General features: G+C 40.8%; 1 protein-coding gene across 1 annotated transcript in view; it reads right to left on the bottom strand.

Annotated features, from left to right (window-relative positions):
* Nucleotides 1–21,999, bottom strand: part of uba7 (ubiquitin-like modifier activating enzyme 7) — a 37,076-nt gene that overhangs the window by 12,200 nt on the left and 2,877 nt on the right. The window contains exons 6-21 of the mRNA XM_046028784.1: nt 20,294–20,426; nt 19,996–20,093; nt 19,754–19,903; nt 19,452–19,616; nt 19,176–19,280; nt 18,983–19,063; nt 18,340–18,495; nt 17,628–17,793; nt 17,292–17,488; nt 16,381–16,445; nt 14,712–14,922; nt 12,594–12,668; nt 11,212–11,413; nt 11,029–11,120; nt 8,515–8,607; nt 6,702–6,893 (exon numbers count right to left, since the gene is read on the bottom strand). Coding sequence (XP_045884740.1) covers nt 6,702–6,893; nt 8,515–8,607; nt 11,029–11,120; nt 11,212–11,413; nt 12,594–12,668; nt 14,712–14,922; nt 16,381–16,445; nt 17,292–17,488; nt 17,628–17,793; nt 18,340–18,495; nt 18,983–19,063; nt 19,176–19,280; nt 19,452–19,616; nt 19,754–19,903; nt 19,996–20,093; nt 20,294–20,426 — 2,181 coding nt within the window. The remainder of the gene's footprint in view (nt 1–6,701; nt 6,894–8,514; nt 8,608–11,028; nt 11,121–11,211; nt 11,414–12,593; nt 12,669–14,711; nt 14,923–16,380; nt 16,446–17,291; nt 17,489–17,627; nt 17,794–18,339; nt 18,496–18,982; nt 19,064–19,175; nt 19,281–19,451; nt 19,617–19,753; nt 19,904–19,995; nt 20,094–20,293; nt 20,427–21,999) is intronic.

Raw genomic sequence — 21,999 nt, 5'->3', positions numbered from 1 at the left:
TTTGGCGATCCCTTGATAAGGGCTTCTTTTGGCTGTAAACATGAAATATAATATAGCCAATTTTGATTCCAATAGCTGGTCTAAACGTGACTGAGCCTTCACTGCCTGAGCGACTCAGCTTTCCCAAAAATACTGATGATAATTGTTGCAAATTCCTGTCTCATTCACTACAAAGGAGGATGAGGCAACATTAATAAGGAACTTTAGTAAGTAGTGGTAAGTAATTAATAATCCTGCAGCTACAGTCTGTAGTACAAACTGTTCCAATTCCTTTATGAACATATGTGGCTTTTAAGACCAGTAAAAAAGTTATTATATTTCTAATTCCATGCCAGAACCCTGGACATGTGTATGTTGTTAGTCGGTGTCTCATGTGCCCTGCATACATAAAGCAGAACAACATCATACATACAGACAGACAGCAGACAGACTCTCCTGCTGTGCCTCACAAAGCAGAGGGCACCATCTATGGGTGTTATGTACCACCTGTGACATTATTATTACATACAGTGACCCAAGCTGTGAGGTTTTGTGCGTATGAAGTAACGGTTTCCGTGTGTTAGAGAAAGAAGAAAAAAAAGAAGAAAGACAAGACAGAATGTCTATACAATTCAGAGTTAATGGGTAAATTTGCAAACTCATGACATCAGGAACAGCCTAGAAATGCACATTTAATGCCACTAATGAGAAACCTGCAGCCCATCTCCTGCCAGCATTGGTAGAATTAGAAAATAATGAAAGAGGACCTTTAATAATTTCCACATGGTGCCTCCCCTGAGTCCAACAGGCTTGAAAAAAAGGAAATGTGAAAACGATCTGGGGGCTAACAATGGGGAGAAAGGGTCAAAATTCTCTTTTCAGACAAGACAAGTTTAGAAACTGGTGTTTATGATCATGATCATGCATAATTTTGAAACAATGGACCCTGAGGCCCCATCCGCACTAGTACTTTTGCTACGTTTGCACCTCCCGTCCTGACTAAAATGGTGAAAACGAAGACCTAAAACGGAGAAGTTTGAAAATGCTGCCGACCCCATTTTTGATTTTGAGACTCATGAGAACGTTTTAGTGCAGACGGGCAAAAACGGAGGATTTTAGAAACGATGACGCAGATGCTCACGTTTGGCTCTCTGATTGGGTTTTATCAGTCATGCAAAGCAGAAACACGATGCTACTGACAGAGTTTTTTTATTTGGCATTTTTATTAAAATATTCTGTACCGTGCAAATAACACTTATAGCCTACACTTGTACTGTGTCCCAGTCTGTTTTCCGCTGCCACAGTCGCTTTTAACCCCCGTTTTACATTCAGTAACAGTCCCAGCTCGTTATTTTTCCATGCAAAATAAAATCTGGTGTTCTTCATATGTATGTCTTTATTCTGCCAAATCTTCTGTAACTACAGAATAGACCATCTGCTTCATGTTTACACTGGCATGTGCATGTCCAGTGTACGTGAACGGCCACTAGATGTGAGTTTTCAGTCATTTTAATATAGATGGAGATCAACTCTGACACACAGCTAAAATGCTGGTGTGGACGGAGATCGCATTCGTTTTAAAACTCTGTTTTTAAACAAAAACGGAGTAGTGTAGATGGGGCCTGAAGCAGGTTGGGATTCACTGTCTTGCTCGAGGACCCTTTTGAAAAGTTAATGCAGCCTCGGCGTTGACAACCCTGAGGCAGCTATTTGAATGGTGGTCGTTTTAACCAAAATACGATCCTGTTATTGTGTTTCTCATTTAAGACTGGCCTGTGACTTAAATATGTATGAGATGAGGAGATATGATTGAGAATGATTTGAAAGAGCTGCTAACTACCGAACGCCTCTGGCTTTTTAATTTGGCTAAATGGGGAGTATGCATGCTGAGTTTATGAGCCATCTTGCTTATGCTACTAAATAAATTATCTGGATAGCTATTTTTATGGGGGCTTTTATTGAAATGATTTCCTATAGTCTGTGTTTAACTGACTCATTCGATCTAACATGTCTGTCAGTGTACGTCTGTTGTTACAAAAATCAACAGCCCTTGTACAGACATAATATTGTTTTTGGTGACACAAATGGGAAGGTAATTATCTGTAGGGAACTAAAGAACAGCAGTGATGGAACAATGCGACGTAAAACAACTGAGGACTTAAAAACATAAGGTCAAACCAACAATAACACCAACAACAAAAAAACCCTGGAAAACAACAGAAGGCACAAGCCGTCTATGTTGATCACAGGTTACTCATTATCCCGTGAGCACTATTCATGTCTGGGGCTTGAGTTACAAACTGCACAATGCAGCTCCATGCTGCAGATCCCGGAGGAGTACTTAGGGCGGTGGATCATGTTCACCCTTTTTCTTTACTAGCACAGTCCGAAGAGGCACACACAGATTTAACCACATGTGAGGTAAATCTCCCCCTTGGTTGTTCTCATTCTCTCTTTAAGCCAGTCCCTGTTATTTGTGTGACAGATGTGCGACCATCAATTATATAAGTGCTTGAATCACAAATCAAGAAGCTGCAAGTTTTGCTTTCTACACGTTAAACAGCATACAGCGACCCTGGATTGGACAACAACTCAGCAAAAGTGCAAACATCCTTGAGATGACATGAGACAAGATTATGAGTACTAGGCTTTTTTGTTGAGCAGGCTGTGAACGAAAAGTTATTAGAAACAGAGACTGGAGCAAATGAACACAAAATTCCTGCCTCCAAGATCAAGTACTGCTCTCTGGAAAATCTGGTTTCAATACATTGCTTCCTGTGAAGGCAGGAAATAGCCGTCATTTTTGCAGGTAATTAACAAAGAACCAGAGTGAGCATTGGCCTTGGAGTGGCTTTCTTGAGCCTTGCCTCCAACACTGCTAATTCAGTTACTGACCGAAAGGGCAAACTGGGGAAGAAGGGCCCAAAGGGAGCGTGAAAGGGCACCAAGTTAAGATTAGGGTGTGGTGGATGTGTGCAGAGACCAGTGGCTGCCTTAAGCATCTGGGAGCCCCTTTCAAGAGCAAATGTAGGGCCCTACCTAACCCCCACAACAGAGCTGCTTGGTACAAATGCAGAACATGACTTAAACCCTGAATAAACTATTTTATAAAACATTTGCGTATATTACACATGTTTATTATTTATAGCTGGGACCTTAACCTTTAATTTGCTGCCGGTTAGAATAAATTAATTATGGCAGAAAATATGGCAAAGAGTGAAAAGTGTGCCAACTAACCCCCATCTCCCCTACACAGGGACCATCAATCAATAATCAGTTGTACTCTTTGTAATAATATTAACAGAGACCCAACAGTTACCACCATGAGCAAGCAGTTGGCGACACAGGCAAGGAAGAACTCCCTTTCAGCAAGTAGAAGCTTTGAGCAGAACCATGACTGGGTGGCCATCTGTCTCGACTGGTAGGGGGGTGGGGGGGACAGAGACAGAGAGAGAGAGAAAGAGAGAAGCAGCCCAAAGCAATATCAACACAGAAAAGCAAAACAACAGTAAATATAGTATTGGTACAAACATCAATAAAAATGAATAAGGAGTATTTCCATGGTACACAACCAGCAGCAAGTAAAAACAGCATACACTGGTATGGAGAGTTGGGCAAGCTGCTGGAGGAGTTCAGGATGGACCTGGTTATAACCAGCTGAGTAATACCTAGCGTAAACACGTCCTGCTCTGTTCTGGCATCCGCCAATGTTTCTGTGTTTTACGGAGGCTGCAGCAAGGACAGTACTCACCCATCCTTGTTGCTCTTGAAATATCCTTTAATGTCTTGTGAGGTTTTGTTTTCTGCAGTAACAAGGTAAGCACTGTCTGCACTGTCTATGATATGAAGTGAACTTATTCTCCTTTCAGCTAAGTTGTGTCATACAACTAGCAAAAAGAGTGCATTTAAAGCAGTATTAATTTCTCTGTTTTTTGGCCACTTGGGGCCACGCTGCACTGACTATAATATCACCTGATATATTATCTCTAACCTTGTCTGTCTGCTATACACAGAAAACAGCTGCCTGCTACAGATCCATTGTTGATATAAAAATATTATAATAAGCGCATCTTTTAGTAAAGAAATAAGATGCAGACAAGACTGTGACAACATCAAGTAACAATCCTTTCATGGATTTATCTTGATGTCCATAAACAGATTTTGTGTAAACATTTCTAGCAATTGTAAAGATTTTCATCTCTGTGACCTTGCCAGACATGCTACTCCTTTAATGGCCTGTGCCTTGGCCCCCTGACTAAAAAACATAAACATGAGGAGAAAAACGATACTAAAGAATCGCAGCGTTGAGCAGACAAGGACAGCCCTCCATTTGTTTACATATTTCTGCCTCCATACAGAAGATAGCAGCAGTGAGAGAAAGCCAGGGGAACTTCCTATTTTGGTAAACAGCTGCTTTAAAGCAACAATTCTGGAAAAGGGTTACCATGGTGGGAGAATGAGCAGTAATTACTTTTAGTTATGTGAGTAAAATGGACAGAGTGGTACACAGCCACATGTAAAACACCTTTTCCAAAAGCCTTCAATCACAATAAACGTCTCACCCACATATTCTTTCCTCTTCAGAGTTGGGATAATGCAGGTTACATTACAATGAGTGCCAAACATCTGGTAATGCTGTGATGTGGTTGGTGGTTAAAATACACCCCGCTTTGGATGGACACCGGGTGGGCCACAAGCACCACCAGTGAGTGTTGTTACTTGATATTAATGAACTGAGACTGATCTCACGAGGGGAGAGGTCTAAGTCACTGCAAAAGTAAGATGAGCTCTTGATATTGCATGTCTGATCAGTGATATTTAACAGCTGCACGTCTGTAGTTGCTTCAAAGCTGCCTAATAAAACCTTCTTTATTCACAGACAGATTAGAGAGATAAGAGAATTTGGCTTGTTGCTCTTGCTTCTGCTTTCGTTCCTGTCGACTAATTTCTGCAATGTTTTCTAAAATTTAATTTACAGATTTAAGTAGAGTACAGAAACGTAGTAGTGGGACTCAAAGAATCACAAGCAGGGCTTCTTTTGTCTTCAACATTATCCAAGATATGTTTTTTACAGTTAAAAATGAACTAGTTATTGCTATGTGGTGGGAAAACAATGTAATGTTGACACCATCTCTAAATAACATAATTTTGGTATTTCTGCACTGCAATTTCTTGTTACTTATTGGCCAACATATACGCAGATGCCAACATACCTGTGGTAAGCTAATATCAACCGATAATATTGGCCTGGCATTTGTGGGTGAGGATATTTAGTGTAATACACAAGTTATATTTAAGGTGATTGTATAAACGGTAAGAACAGAAGCCATTTGATTCTTAACTCTGTCATTCCATATTTTTGCTATGTGTTTTCAGTTACCTATATGGATCTAAAGCTACATAGAATAAAGGGAATATGTCTGAAAAAAGACTCTCAACCACAGAGCTGAACTGCATTTACTAAGATTTGTCCCTAACCCTCAAAACACTGACCATGAACCATGGCTGAGCCTTCTTCCCCTGGTGGTGTCCTGTCTCTGCTCTGGCTCCTCTGCTGAATTGAGCTGAGCTTAAAAGCTAATGCTGCAACACTAACCACCTCTGAAAAAGCCTGTGTCTGGAAAATCTAACGTCTGCCCATCCCTCTGACTAAATGATTCAACACTTGAGTATATAACCTCTGGTTGGGATGATGTAAGGTACTCTTTCTGTGTGACTGCAATAATTTATTGAATGTATCCATTCCATGCTGCTTGCGAAAAAAAAGCGCAAAAAACTATGTGCAAACATACTTTAACTGACCAAGTTTACAGACAACAACTGTGGTAACACTTTGTATGCAAGGAAAAGGGCATGCCTGGAACTTCAGAACTGCACAGAAAGTCAGCTGCCTCTGTCATCACAGCAGCCTTTAATGCAGCTGCAGCATTTTTGCCTGTAACCAAAGCTGAAACCAAACCTACACTGTCTCAGAGCTCACTGTCAGTGCACCCTCACGTCCCACAGGACACAGTTACCCCGTTTGCTGACCCCCAATGACCCCTGTCTGTCAGGGGTTTCAATGCTCTGAGTGAGAAAGCTGCAAAGGGCAGGTCCAATATCTGATTCCCTCCAGAGGTGAGATATTGAGGGAAAAGCACCCGGGCCTGTGAGGGGCAGGAAAATGATTTGATATCCTCCCAGACCTAAAATGTGACTCTAAGAGTTGGTGTTTGAATCTGGCTGGTAGCCATTTTGTGTTTGTGTTTCTTAAAGCTTGGCCGATACAGTATAAACAACCTAGTATGACCTCAAACATTAGGGTGGATTTGATCCTAAAAGGACTCTGTTTTAAGAGAACATGCTCCTGTCTTTTTGCTTTGAATTACAGTGGACTTGAATTCACTTAATTTGTGCACAGAAGCAGGCATGGGTGTGTTTGTGCTTTACCTGCCCTGAAATACTCTGAGGATTATACTGAGCTAGCTAAAGGCTTGGTTTATATGCAAGAGATTGACAGCTAGCCATAGTGTCTTACTCTGAGAGCACCCATTCATGGCTTAATGCTCTCCAGCCAGAGAGGAAGGACGTAAATCTACAAAAGACCAAAGAGATTTATCCCCAAAGTAGACAGGCTTAAATTCTAAATGAATGTACAGTAAGGGCCTGTCAGGTTGTATAAAGCGCCTTACTCAGGTCTTATATATGACTGACTGCTGTGGGTGTATAGAGCTGTTACTCACTTCGAAGGACTGGGGCCGGCTAGGCTGGGACATCACAAAGTACTGGACAGCCAGGTTGATATAAGCTGTGCGGTAAGAGCTGATCTTCTGGTGACCCTGCACCAGTTTATACAGCTCCAGGCACATCAGGCCTGCCACTGCGGCTGTGGTGGTAGCTATGGCTGGGATGATCCTTCCGGCAATGCCCTTACTCTGTGAAGGAGACAGAGGAACGTTCGCTTTTCAAATGTACTGCAGATAATGTACAGCTGGACAAGAACTAAATATTATTTATCGACTTTCAGTAGAATCCTACTGTGACACTATGAGATTATTGTGTTGTTTTACAAAATTCCGGTGAATAATAAATAATAATAAAATAAAATAAAATAAAATAATAAATATATATTATATTATATATTTACTAATGTTCTGGCATTAAAACTCTCTGACTTCTGGCATCTTTCGAAATTGTTTCAAACACGCTATCATATCAATTTCCCAATAAATGTCTTTTATGAATAATTATGTAAAAAAATAGAACTTTTGTTTTTTAAAATGGCTGTTCATCCGTTGCTCATTTGTTCCTCAAATGTCCATTTTTGGGCCTGTTGTATTCAATATACATGGTTCCTCTCTGCCGGATCATTCAAAACCACAGTGTTTCCCACTATGTAGCTGCTGCCTGAATTTTAACAGGCACAAAGATATATGAACACATGACATCACGTTAGCTGACTTACGCTGGCTTTTTTTTCTTTATTGAATAAACTTTTACTGATCACGTTTAAAGCGGCCAAGGATAAAGGATTTACCGACACCCTATGTGCCTGGGCATTCTCTGAGACCAGTGGATGCAGCTCTAATGGTCTTTCCTAGTTCCCAGTTTTATGACTAAAAGCCCATAGTCTGTGCAACACTCTACCTATTGAAATCAGTCATGCTACATCATCAGCATCTTTTATATCCCTTCTTTAAACTTTCTTTTATAGCAAAGCATTTATAAGTACTTAATACATAGCTAGATTTTATCTTCCCATTCCTACTCCTATTCCCCAGTGTGTTTGACCTTTCTGTTGTTTTAAATTGTTGTTTTTATTTTATACTGCAGTTTTCTCCCACAACTTTGTAACCTTTCTAACCTGTCTTAGAGTAAAACTATCAATGCCTGATTTTAACTTGTATATTTTACCTTCAGGTATTAGTACTTATACTGATTCCCACTGGAAATTGTAATAAAAAACAACAAAATGTCATTTATTTTTGTATATACAGTATCCCAATTATATTCTGTCTAACTGACACTGACATGTCGCCTAACCCTTATGTAAGGTTTGCAGTGTAGATATACTGTATGTTTTGAACAGATATTTGTGAAAAAACATTAAATGGTGAGTGAAAGTAAAGTTATTCCCAAACAAGATGCAACATGTGGAAAAACATGTATGATTACACAAGCGTAACCCTCTTTTGTCTCCCCTCACTCTGCAGTACCCCTCCCCCCATCCTCCATCTGTCTTGGCTGTGTGCGTCTGCAGCAGCGGCTGGTACAAGGCCTGGCTCAGGTGTCACCTCCCAGGCGACAGGTAAAGTGCTGTGATTAGTTCTGCTCAGGGAACAATAGGTGAGGAGGTGGTTTCTGTGGCTTGAGGGCAGGTGTGTGCAGCACCAACTAAAAACATAACCCTGAGGGAGGGGGAATTGTCTGCTGTATTTTCCTGCTTTTTCTAAATTGTACTCAATTCAGTTTCATCATTAAAATTTCCCTCCCTCCCTATATTTTTTACTCTTCACAGAGACTTGATGAGCCGATGTACATAGTGAAAAGGCTGACCTGGTGTCGATCAGCTGCCGGGATGTCGTAGTTCTCTGCCCTCAGGTTAGAAGCAGCCACAATGTAGTCCATGTGGAAGTTACTGTCGTCATCCTGTGCCAGATGGGATGTTAAACATACAGTATATCAGCCTTTCATATAATAAACTCCAAAGCTTGATACACAACAACAAAATATATCTACAGTATGTGTGTGTATGCTTGTCCATGACATCTCCAGCGATGTGGTGCTCAGTTTTCCTGCTTTGAACTTTGAAGTCTTTGTTGTTGTGTCACTTAAATCACTAATACGTGACTGGGTCACCTCATCAGAATGCAGTGGAAATCAGATTTCTGTTGTGATCGACATGGCTAGTGAGGTCATGCTTCTGCTACTGCGGCTCTACAAAGGCTAGGAAGGCGACTGTCACTCTGTGATGGCTTTAGGGGTTGTGAGGAAGCGCCTAGCTGGCAACCTGATGCATTTGAAACCCTCCTACACACATTCCATCTATCCACAGAATGACCCAGGCACGTAGGGATAAGAATGAAGGGGGAGCATGGCAGTTTGGGGACCTTATTCTTATTCAAGATGACACTCGATACGTACCTGACTTACCTCATCTACCTTCATTACTGCTCCTCCTGAGTCACTGAATGCTTAACCAGGAGCTCATTTAGGGTGCCTGAGAGTCATTTAGCATAGCCTCTCCAAATTCCTCTAATGCTCACCTCTACAGCCAAAGCAACTGCACCCTGTCTGGCCTGCTTATAGCTCTTTCTTGAGCCTGGAGTACCTCGTGCCTGAAGTAAAGTTTTTGTTGCCTTTTTGTAACCACTTCCATTTCATAGATTTCATCTCAACTCCACAATATCATCTTATCTAAAGAAGTTAAAGACAAAAGCTTGTGAAGAGGAGAGAATTGTAATTATAACACTCCTTTTCAAAAGGTTTCCAAGGAAACCCAGGAACTCACTGGATGGTCATTAAGTCAACAGGTAAACAGGTCAGATGCAGTGGACAATTTAAGTATAACTTATATTTGGGGAGGGATATCCACAATTGCTCAAAATATTTACTGGAATTCTGCATTTGTTTAATGTTACCACTGATAAATGATCCTTTTTGACACAGATTCTGTTTCTGTTTTATTAGGTCAGAAATATATAGTTTCATGATGATCCCCTCTGTTGAAATGTGGTTGGCACAAAAACAGGACTAACTTTTGACTTTTGCTACTTTTTCTTGCAGATATGTGTCACGAATCTTCTAGTCTCATGCATTTTGTGGCCATGTTCTGTAAAGTGTCAAATGCAAACATAGTGTTGGCGGCAAGACACATCGCAGGCAACTTTCTTGCTAGTAAATCAGTCTTGTCTAAGGTATGACTGACTGTGTCAAAACAACTGGTTAGGAGATACCTTTGGTAATTTGTTGGGAAGAAGTATGTCTAGTCTGGTCTCGCGGAAAACCTATCACCTCCGCACCTAGCCACAGACACTTCAAGTTGTCAGCCTAGTGCTAATCATGATTTAATGTCCAGACAGAGAGTGATGTTGAGAGGTGGTGTGAAAGAGTGTGAGAAGTAACTGTGACTGTGGCTAGATGCACAATGGATGTGGTGTTAAGGGGAATCTACCTTCAGGGCTCAGGCCCCGTCCACACTACAGCGTTTTCGAATTAAAATGGAGACCTTTTGCTACGTTTGCACCTCCCGTCCAGACTACAACGATGAAAACGAAGACCACACTCCCGTGTTACATTCAGTAACATTCAGTATAAGAGTGTGGCGGCAGAAAACAGACTGGGAGTTGTTGCAAAGTAAACGGCGACATGCACAGTACGTTATTTGCACGGTACAGAATATTTTAATAAAAATATGATGTCAAAAACCCGGTCAGCAGCATTGTGTTTCTGCTTTGCAAGGCCCAATCAGAGAGCCGAGCGTGAGCGGCTGCGTCATCGTTTCTAAAGTCCTCCGTTTTGGCCCGTCTTCACTGAAACGCCCTTTTGAAAGCGTTGGCAGTGTTTCCAAACGTTTCCGTTTTAGGTCTTCGTTTTCATCGTTGTAGTCTGGACGGGAGGTGCAAACGTAGTAGTGTGGATGGGGCCTCAGTGTGCCACTTCAATAACGCAGTTGACACGTTTACAGACAGTAATCTCTTTCCTGAGTTGTGGAATACACTGCATTTCACCAAAAGTATGCTAACGCAGCTCTCACATAGACCCATGTAGAAATAATCTATTCCATGTGAGCTGCCTGACTAAATGTTTTCCAGGATGTAAACCTCTAAAATATATGTCTTAGCCACTAGGTCTCATAACAGTGAACACAGAATACAAGCAAGCTCTGTTTCGTGAATGCATGAGGAACAGCACAGATTCGGGTCACTTAGAACCCAAAGATGAGGGGAAAAAAGACTTTCTGAAAGCTCCTATAGATTTGAGTGCAGCTCCCTGCTAACACTGAGCCGCCAGTCTGTCTGTGGCTTCTGCAGAGTGTGCAGCAGAGGTCTCACTGCACTTTTGCCCTACCTTCTCAAAGTCGATGGGGTACATCTGCATGGCTGAGCTTTTCAGAGATGGCGAGGCCAACTTTCCTTTCAGCTCCTCAAGTCGGGATTTTTCTGGTGCATAGACACAGACAGAGTAAAGAAAAGCATCCCTGGAAGAAACTGAGGTAATTACATGTAATATCAGCAATTTTAAATTACTCACCAGCATCATCACTGTCCTTTTTTTGGTCCTCCTCCATCTCCTTGTCAGTGAGATGAATCTTCACGGAGGACTTGGGAGTAAAAGACGGCACACGGACTTTCTCTAAGGTTCTTCTGATAGAGGAGCAGTCTCTTGTCCCTCTGATTCCATAGATCTGCCCGTACAGATTAGCGGCTGCCACCACATAATCCATATGGGTAGTCTAAAACACAGAATGAAAATATAAACTATTCATTATATTGAAACCTGTCATATTTTAACAGCGAACACAGTGTCCATATAAATACTATACTATCATGTCATTGGGCATTTCTTTTAAATATGTAAATATAGTGAAGACAAAGCTACAGGCAATGCAGTACTGCTAAATTGCTGCCCTGAACAAAACAGGTAGCTGTAACAATAGGTCCCTCAATAACTTTCTCTCTCTCAACACACACATGCAGTGTATCTTGTAAGTATTTTCTTTCTTATCTGTAACAGTATACACTTTTTTGAGTTCACTGATTAGTAGAATTACAGGCCGGTGCTAAAGCAGCAAACTGAAACTCACAATGCATGAATAAAACAATCTTAGACATTTATAATAGAAGAGCTGGGAATTACTTTTGATTTTAAAAAGTACACAGATGATAGATACATAGAATTTTGTATTTAATATTTTTTAAGTTGTGTATTAATATCCTACTACATTTCTTAATCTGACAGTTCCCAAGCAAACCACTTTCAAAGCAAAACAAATAGATTTTTAAAAATGCAATTAATACCAACATCACACAGGTGCAATAATGAAATCACTCAGTGTTATACTCACTTGACCTTTCTAGATAAGTGAAAATTGGCACTGAATCTGGCATTTGCAATTGTATCATTGTCTGGCAAAGGTTGGATCTTAGGAAAGATAAGATTTCAAAAAACATTTTACAAAGATGAAAATTGTTTAAGTAGATAAAAGTCAGATGGGAGGTGATGGAATAAAATGTAAATAAAATGACAGTAAAATGACAGTAGAGAGATGACAGAAGAGGTCAAATGATTGAGGGAGAGGAAAGCAAATCTTCTTTGAGAGACAATAGGACATTGTGAAGCTTCCAAGTTACAGTATTTTCAGCTTAATATCAGCTTATTACCTGGCTATTAAGGATGTGAATGTGTTTGGAGAGCAGATTATTATCTACCTCTTATTGTCCATACGTAGGTAGAGTGGCATTCACACCTTAGATAAGAGTCCAGTATATGGTCAAAGTAACAGAGGGTCACTATCAGACCAGATAAAGAAGGAATGCGAGCGGTCATCAGCGCTTTCACTAATTCCTGCCTACTGTTTTAGGGTGCATGTCAGGATTATTACTGCATGATGCACTGGACCAGACACTACTCACACTGTTGGGGTCAAAGGTCAGTGAGTGAGGGCACCTCTTGGATCCAGACCAGAAGGGTAGACCAGTAGCAGTCTCCTAAAGAGAAACAGTGAAAACTCTATTTATCACAATGATCAACAGCTGAAAATATCATAGGAGGAACATCATTTATTCAGCTTCTGTATATTGTTTTATAGCCCGGCATAGCTCACTGCAGTCCTTCATTAATACATCAGTGACAAGAAGATTGATTTCTATATACCAAACGTAAAAAAAAAATTTCCCCAGAAGAATCAATTCAATTATTCAAAAAAACTCCTAGTCTTTTAGTTTTCTGACACAGCAGGAGGCCTACAACCTTTCTGTGGCACAGCTAGACATTTATTGTTATCAGTGGTGTGTTGACAGTACAATTTGTATGTCTGATAAAGGAACAAAGGGGCTGAGAGCTTTGATGTTGCCAAATGGTCCATATGCTAGGAAAGAGAAAGTGTCCTACTGGTGGTGCCAGTTTTCACTGCAGGGGTGCTCTCTATAGAAGCCAAAAGGCATCAACAACATTCTCCTTTTCACAATCAGGATGCAGATGACTTGAGGCCAGAAATGGGGCATCAACAACGATTATTCTTAAAAAGGTTGAGGCCACTCAGTTTAAGATTTTATGTGGTGTTCTTGTGGCCCAAAGCAGACTAAATGAAAAACATAACAACAAGAGTGAATTTGAGCTGAATAAATAGAACTGACTTGACTTTTATCAATTATTGTTATTGTATTCCATAAAATCTAAAAAAGAAATCTGAAAAATGTCATGTCATAACATTTTCTCTTACCATTACAAAAAAACAACTTCTCAAATTTGCAATTGTATGAAACAGAGAACAGTAGCAAATCATCATCAACTTGAATGATTGATCAATGATAATGATCATTGCTTTCAATTATCAATTAATTTTCTGTCCATCAAGTAGTCTTAACTGCAGTTATTACATTAACAGACAATGAGCCACTCAATACAATGAACAGGCTAGAAGACAAATACAGCAGTTACACTGTATGTAGAAACATTATTTGTTTGCATTTACAGCCTTTAATCTCTAATGTAATTTTAGCTACATCCATATAGATGCTCCTATAATGTCTATGGATCAAATCCATCCATTGTCCCATGAATCAAAGTTTTCACACACACAGAACCATGCATATAGTAACATAGAAGTGACTATGTGGAGGCTCACACCCAACAATGTAGCTGTTCTGGTAAATGTAAGGTCATCTGTCATGGTTGTGTACTCGTATTTGTCAGGTCGGTTTGAGACCGTTAACTGACGTTAGTTTCCTTATCATGGTTCCTCAGAAAGTTTGTGGTCGAAAGTGACCTTTCAAGAGGACAATGCTCCCCGCTAAACTCTCGTACAGGTAACTTGTACAAAGAGAACTGTGGAAGAAAAATGAGAAGTAAAAAATTATAACCCTAACTTACAGAGTTTCTCGATGGATTGTTGTGATAATAGGGATAAACTTGATTTGTTTAAATGTTAATTCGACTGGCTCATTTTATCAGCATGAGGTATATTAATACAGAGGGGCGTACAGGGAATTTAGTGCCCTTGAATATTTACGTGAATGGAATGAAGACATGAATGGAAGAAAATCATTCTTGGTCAGATGAATTTCTATAACCCTGCAGGGACATAATAAGGGAAGAAGCAACCAGTTGCTGGACTGGGACCTGGGGGATTAGTGAGGGTTTGTTTGGGTTGATACTGATCCGTGCCCCCCCAGGTGTGACAGCAATATATGACATCACTCTGTCTGCATGCTTTGCTAGATTACAATCCCTCAGAGCCACTCAGAGATATTTATCAGTGGTGGCTTTCACTGGTTCAGGTTTCAGACAAGGTTAATGGTGGCCTCTAAGCCTGGGGAGATTATGCTGCATTATTCCATTAAGAGAAATAGAAAAATTAAACATTGATTGGCATTGTTTTGGTGCTAATACCACATTGCAGTGGTTAATTGATTGTCATGCCAGGACCTTACATATACAACAGTGCCCCTCTGTGTCTATAAACATAAATTACAGCTTTGTTATACTTGGCTTTGGGGAAAGCTATTATTTTTCCTCTGGTGTGATTTTACCTGTTCAGGAGGGAAACAGTGCAGAAGCTGACAGATATCGTTGTTATAGAGAGACTCCCACTTGCAACGTGCCCAGCTCACGCAGTCTTCCCAACTCGTTGGACGTTGTCCTCCAGCTTTCATGTCCTCAAGGCTGCTCCACACCCCGCCAAGAACCTCCAGGGCCTCAGCATCTCCATGGCCAAGAGTCCGCTCTACAAACCCTGCATCTCTGCAGGAAACAGTGCAGTTATTCCTTTTGATTTAATGACAGACATGCAGTATACAGAAGGTAATAATCACTAGATGTGGAAAAAGACAAGAGAGGACAAGTATTAGTGTCTCATTGTATAATTACATTACATTCTCAAGGTCTACCTTCCAAAATAAAAGCTTTGACTTGCTGGGCTTGTTTATTGTGGGAAGAAGATATGACAGTGTACAGTGAAAAAAGGTAAAGTCCTCATGGAAAAATCTATCAAGCACAGAATGACGAAAGAGATCTTTGGAAATTAGGGTGTAGTCTTTTTAGTGACACAGAAAGGATTCCTTTGACGTTTACCTGTGGACTAATAGGAAGTGGTTAGTGAGCTTGTACTATACCACATGCCTAGACAGCTCTTGCGCCAACAACAAAGGGGATCTGCGTCTATGTGCAGTCCTACCTAAACTGCTCTAAACAGGAACATTTTGAGTCATAGGTCTGCACAGCGCTGCTGTTCCTTTCCATAACCTCATTAACCAAGATTTAAAATTCACTGAGTTATGACATTTCCAGAAAGGTTCTCCATGACTGCCTAACAAAGAGGCCTCTGAAGAAAGTGGTTTTTAGAGTATTGCTAAATTACTAATACATGTTCTTATTTCTAAACATCAGTGTAACACGAGAAACGGCTACGTGAACCAGCTCCAGTCATGATTTTTGCTTTTATTTACAGACAGTGTGTAAGTATTTTACAATTCAGGGGGATTATATCAAATCTCACCAAAGCAAACAAAGAGACTTCTCAAAACATGGCTGGATTAGCAGGGCTCCGAGTCTCAAAGCTCAGATAAAGTTTGGGCTTGGAGGCTCAATTCTGTCACTGACATGATGTTACATTAAAATTAGGTCAATGCTTTATGGTAAGCTCATTGTTTTCAGTTTCCCCAAACTATTTGAGGTGTTTTTCATAAAATAGCAAACTCAAAGATATAAAAAACATGTCAAATCTCAAATAAATATAAGTATTACCAGTACAGTCACTGACAAAGCCTTTTGACATGGTACTTATTCCTGCATTAATCTGATCTCTTGTTCCATTCAGTAAATGTTTCTAAATCAGAAAGTCTCTAATAAGTTATCTGTTATTTACAGAAAATACTGTTGGAGCTGCTGTGGAAGATACATTGCAGAGAACAGCCTTGGCAAGAGAGACTGTTTATAGAATTTTACTAGGGGTTTACTGCTAAAAGCCAACCGCATGTTTTCCTGTTTATAAAACAAAATAATGAGCTTGAGGCACTTTATTAGCTTTTGTAGGTTGACTGGAATGCTTTGTGAGAGAGCAGAAAAGCACTGTAAAATGAGCAAGTACTGGTCTTTAAGTGCCAGCAGACTGGCAGCAGATTGGTTAATACAATTTCTCACGTTTGTTGGAGGCAACACTTGGAAAACAGTAAATCACATGAGTGTGGCATCATATCTTACCTCAGGAAGACATTCACGTTTTCAGGTGTTTGTTTAAACAGTCCTTCAAACTGGTCTCTGGCCCACTAAAAGAATTGTTAACGCCGAATTAGTGCAAAGAAACCCACTTAACATGTGTTTGCATAGATAATCAGCAAACTGAATACAGTCCTGTAATAAATGTGTAATTTTTGATTGTTTTGGACAGTATCAGAGGAGGTACGGATTCCAATGTGGTCACTCTTATGCCATGCTCCCCGTGTTGCTGTATGGATAATAATGCCATTCTGTCTGTTGGTCGGTCCACCACTTTGACCCAAATATCAGATGGATTGCCATGAGGTCTGGTGATACCCTGACTTTTCCTCTAGCGCCACCATGAGGTTGACACTTTTTGTTAAATGTCTGGGTAACTAGTGGCTGCATTATAACAAAATTTGGTACAGGTACTCCTCGCGGTGTTCATGTCCTCTTAAGGATGAATTCTGATAACTTTGGTGATCCCTCAACCTTTCAGTTAGCGCCATCACCTGGTCAAATTTATAACTTGTATAGTACTTTGGTTTATGACCAGATACCTGCAAAACTAATTCATTTTTCATCATCCTTAACAATACTCTAATGGTAATTAGCAAATGCTAGCATTCTTACATGCTCAACTAAAATGAATACTGGATGGTAAACATCAGCATGATAGCATAGTCATGATGAGCAGGGTAGCTAGCACAGTTTTGCAGCACCACTGTGCCTAATTAAGATGAGTTTCTAGCATATTGCATTCATATTAAAATATGAGAATACAGTTCAGTAAAATGCAGTCCAAAGTAACACCACCATAACGTACTAGAATTCCAATGCAACAACTAGATAAATCAATCTGTATAATTCATACTTAAAGATTAACTAGACTTAATTAGAAGTCTGCATCATACCTGCAGGGTGTGCTCAATGCGGTGAGGGAAGTTCTTGAGAGTGCACAGTGGGATGGCATTATTAGAACTTTTTATGCCCGGCCCATAAGACTCTGTCAGGTGAGGCACCACCACCAGAGTATGACCCTTGCTTCCTAGAGTTCCTCCCTCCAACATGGGCTTCTGGTGTTGAACGCAGCATTTATCAAGATAGACCCCTAGGCAGCAAAAAGAGGGTTTTAATGTACAATATTCTTTTGGTTTTGTAGTCAAATACGTACTGTAAATACTCTGGTATAATCACTGTCGTAATGAGAAAGTAGTGTAATAATGGTAATGAAGAGTAAGTGCCCTCACTGGCTTCCACATTGTCGAGGGCTGCAGCCACTCCATCGAGACCCATGAAGAAGTTGTAATCATACAGTCCTTCGCTGTCAGGGTCCAGACGATTTTGGTGAGCGGTGATTTTGATCATTGGGTTCATCTCTCGCACTGCTTTGGCTGCAACTTCCGATTTTGGTTTCTGTTTACGGACAAGCAAATGGACAGTGTGTCTGGGAGATAATGTATGTGAACAATGTAGGTAATGACAGATGGAGAGAGAGTAAAATAAAATGTTATCTTTTATCCAGATATGTTATTTGACTATTCCAACATATCACTAAAATCTAACGCCTAAAGCAGACATACTTGTCTTTAATAATTCATCCTGTATGTTTAGAGTCTCGTCAAGATACTATATTCTCTCTGCTCATCAGCAGAATCAGCACATTTCTCTCCAGAATTCCAGCAGATTTTCTATCAACATTCCCTCTAACTGCACTAAACTATGTGTTGCGTAAGTTGTTTACACAGACATGAGAGATCATTTGTCTGATATACTCCTAAAGTAAACTGCAGAACCAAACAGCCACAAATGATGGAACATGGCAGCTATGTGTAATCTGACACACACTACTTCAGACTGTAACAATACCTTCACCCTGTAATTTAGGAAAGACCTCTGACCCTATGCTATGATGGCATGTGAAAGAGGAGGTTATTATTCGCTGTACTGTGCGTTTCTCACCCCAATGTCCTGAGACCTGAACAGGAACTGTCGATTCAAGTTGGATCGTTCTATAAAGTCCATGTCTGTTATGGTGATGTGCCCTTTTTCTCCAACACCAAGTCCAATGAGGGCAAAGTTTTTAAGAAGCTCACAGCCAATAGCACCAGCTCCAACCTTGAAAAAAGAGACTGTGTGAGACTAAATGTATTACCTTATGCAATGCAAGTGAGTGTCATCACATAAAAGCTACATTTTAGAGATAAGGGCAATTTTGTCTTTTAAAATGTAGCAAAAAAAATGAATCTATTGTTACACATCACCTCTTTCACTTTCACTCACATACTTTGCATGCAGTATTTTACTGTGGTAAAAGAAACATGCATGCACTAAACAGCCAGTCTAAAACACACACGAACAGCCAGTAAACAACAGTAAAAATAACACTTTTAAAGGAAACAGAAAAAGGGCTTGGCACTGTTAAACGGCCCCTGCATACCAAGAAGTCAAAACTGGCAGGAAATGCCACCTGGATCCCAGCCGTTTCCTGCATGTGCCATCATGCATCAACACCAGACAAAATCAAAGGCAAACACAGATGGAGCTCTGGTGTTTCCAGAGCAGAGTGTTCCCCCTGCTGGACAAATCTCAAACCTGCCCTCACCAGGAAATACTTCTGCTTCTCAAGCTGCTCCTGGAACGCTGACCCAAACACAGCGACTTGTCCATCGTGCCTCGTGCCCCTCTGTCAGAGAGGAGAACAAAAACATGGAATTGACATCAGAAGTCTGATATTACAGATTGATATGTGTGCTTTATTGTTGTAAATGTTTTAATCTAGAAATCTCTTAATATACTGCTGAAAAGGAGCCCTCTGCCAGTCGGTCCGCCTCTTCAGGGAGGCACTCCAGTGCATCAAAATATATCCACTGCCGAAGAGGCATAAATTTCCCACTGCAGGCCTGCAGGGACGTTACAGAGTGCACAGAGAAAAATCCAGTCATCTTTGTACACCACGCAGTAAGTGCTAAGTTATGTATAATTCATATACACAGTGTAACAATAGCGGTGTTATACGAAATCAAAAACTCACAGATGAAACTTATGTTACACGCATCATAGTTTGAACTCACCTTGATAACTTCTTGAGCAGCAAGGCCTCCAATGAAAGCAGTGATAGGAGCCAAGTCACCCTGGGCTGTGTAGGACAGTTTTTGCACCGCAGCTTCATCCAGCTGTTCCAGCTGTGCGGCTGTATTCAGCTCTCTCACCATGACAAGCAGGGAGTCTGCATCTGACTGTACGGGAAGAACCATGTCAAGATGTGAGTGGACCATATCCTGATTAGCTTGTTTTACCTGTTAAATTTTTTAAATGATCAAACAACTTGTTTTGTAAAATTAACTGCCTGTAGTAACCTGTAACCCTCACTGACCTGGGACCGAGGACGAGGGAGTCGCTGTTCTTTCTTCATAAAGCTATGGAGGGCTTGGAAAGCCAAGTGCAGGGTGTTGTGCCTCGATTCTTTCCCAAAATCATTCATCACAATCAGCTGATGATCCAGTAGAGCCTCACTCAGTTGTTTCTGCAATATATGTTGTGGTTATTTTATTAACAAAGGGTACACTATTTCAAAAGCAAAAATTATACAAGTTCAAACTAAATGTTGATACTTACAAAATTTAGCGTGCAGGGCTGTTTAACTTCAGTCACTACTCCACCCTTTTCATACTTAGAAAAGGCTGACGTGTCACCAATGCTGAAGGAGAACTGGCCTGGGGATAGTGGTGACAGTGAGACAAAGATGAATTCTCATAACAACAATTAAGTTCTTCTGGGGTGCTACTTGGAAAAGTTGAAAATGCTGAGTGCCATGTAGAGGGCTGCCGCGTGAAAGCATGGCTCCACTGTGTGTTACACTGTGTCTAAACAGCAGAGGTAAGAAACAAAGTAATTATGGCAATGTAACACTAACCACGGACTTTGATCTCCACAGGTCCGATGCTGTTGAGCTCCGTCATGCCTTGGACTTCAGAGAAGGAAACTTTGGAGCCATCTGAAAATCCATGATTCTGGTCATCTGCGCAAAGCACCACTCCAGGATTGTCCTAGAATAAAGACATATTGACAACCTTTAAATCTGAAAGAAATATTCTGGTAGTAATGTTCAAGTAAGCTTATTTTTTTTTACACTTTTAGAAATCCTGTAAAAGACATTTGGATTGTAAATTATATAATTTTTTATCAGACAGGTCAGAGAGGTCTTCTATGTGGAGTTCATATGTTCTTCCTGTGCATATTTGGAGTTCCTTTCACAGTCCAAAGATATGCAGGTTAGCTGAACTAGTAACTCTTCTTTACCATAGTTGAGAATGTTACACATCTCTTAGCAGGACAAGCAGGTTTTAAAATGGATGGCTTTATGTGTTAGTGAGACACAGAGCAAATGGAGAGTCTTACCTTGGTGATACTTTGTATCATCGCTGATGCAGGCATCTCTCCATCCTGGTCCAAGACCTCAAACTCCTCCCCAAAGTCACAGAACAACTGACTGCAAATGAAAAGATTTTTACGTCTTCCCTTCATGCATTATTAATTATATAAAATACTGATGGTCTCAGTTTGTGTTGCCCACTTACCCACAGAGTCCTTTGGTGTCTGCTACGATGAACTTGATACTATGCAAATGACAGAGCTCACCAAAATGCTTCTGATCATCCAGTGAGGAGTCAGTGAGGACCACCACCTGAAAAACGTGGATAAACCATATCAGACAGAAATTAGTGACAGACAGAAAAGCTAATCATTTGGTTTTGTCATCTCAACTTTAAAAGGATATCAATATGAAGCCTGTCTGCACCGTTAGATACTACAGCAAAGTACCTGGAATTGCAGAAGCAGTTCGTCATCCAGTGGTTCGGTGTGGGCTGACACGTGCACGTGTGGGTTTAAGACAGACAGCTGTTGAAGGGAGCACGTGGCTCGGTTCTGACCAAGATGGGACTCCTTCAGGAAAAACTGGTATAACAATGAAATTACAGGTTGACTCAAGGTTCACCTCTACTGACTTGTTCTGGAGCTTTTGACTGTATCACACAGGTTTCAACAGCAAGTTGAGTTTCCTCGGTTCTCATGAAACGGTAAATGTTCCCACTTTACATGTTTCCAAGGTCAAGAAAGAACCATCAAACTCAAAATTACATGTTGTTAGATAAAGTCTTTTAAAGCCTTTAAATCTTAGCAGTCACTGGTGGTGGATTTCAGATGCAGCAAGAGGCCACACACCCCTGTCATAATAAGGGGTGAGGGAGGAGAGATGGTGGACACCTACAAGTTCCTGGGGGTTCAACTAAACAACAAATTGGACTGGACAGACACAACAGCAAGAACCTCTACAGGAAAGGACAGAGCCGGCTGTTCTTTCTGAGATGGCTCAGGCCATTCAACTTGTGCGCCAGACTGCTACGGATGTTCTACCAGGTGGCATCGGGACTTGTGGCGCCAACAAACTGGGCAAGTGAGGAAGGCCAGCTCAGAGGTGGGGATGGAACTGGACAGTGTGGAGGCAGTGACTGAGAGGAGGATGAGAGGGAAGCTGAAAACCATCATGAACAACCCCTCTCATCCTCTCTATGCTGAGCTGAGCCAGCTCAGGAACTCCTTCAGCCACAGACACATCCA

Source organism: Micropterus dolomieu, linkage group LG18, assembly GCF_021292245.1.
Source record: "Micropterus dolomieu isolate WLL.071019.BEF.003 ecotype Adirondacks linkage group LG18, ASM2129224v1, whole genome shotgun sequence".
Lineage (NCBI taxonomy): Eukaryota > Metazoa > Chordata > Actinopteri > Centrarchiformes > Centrarchidae > Micropterus > Micropterus dolomieu.
This window is presented reverse-complemented; position numbering and strand designations above follow the sequence as displayed.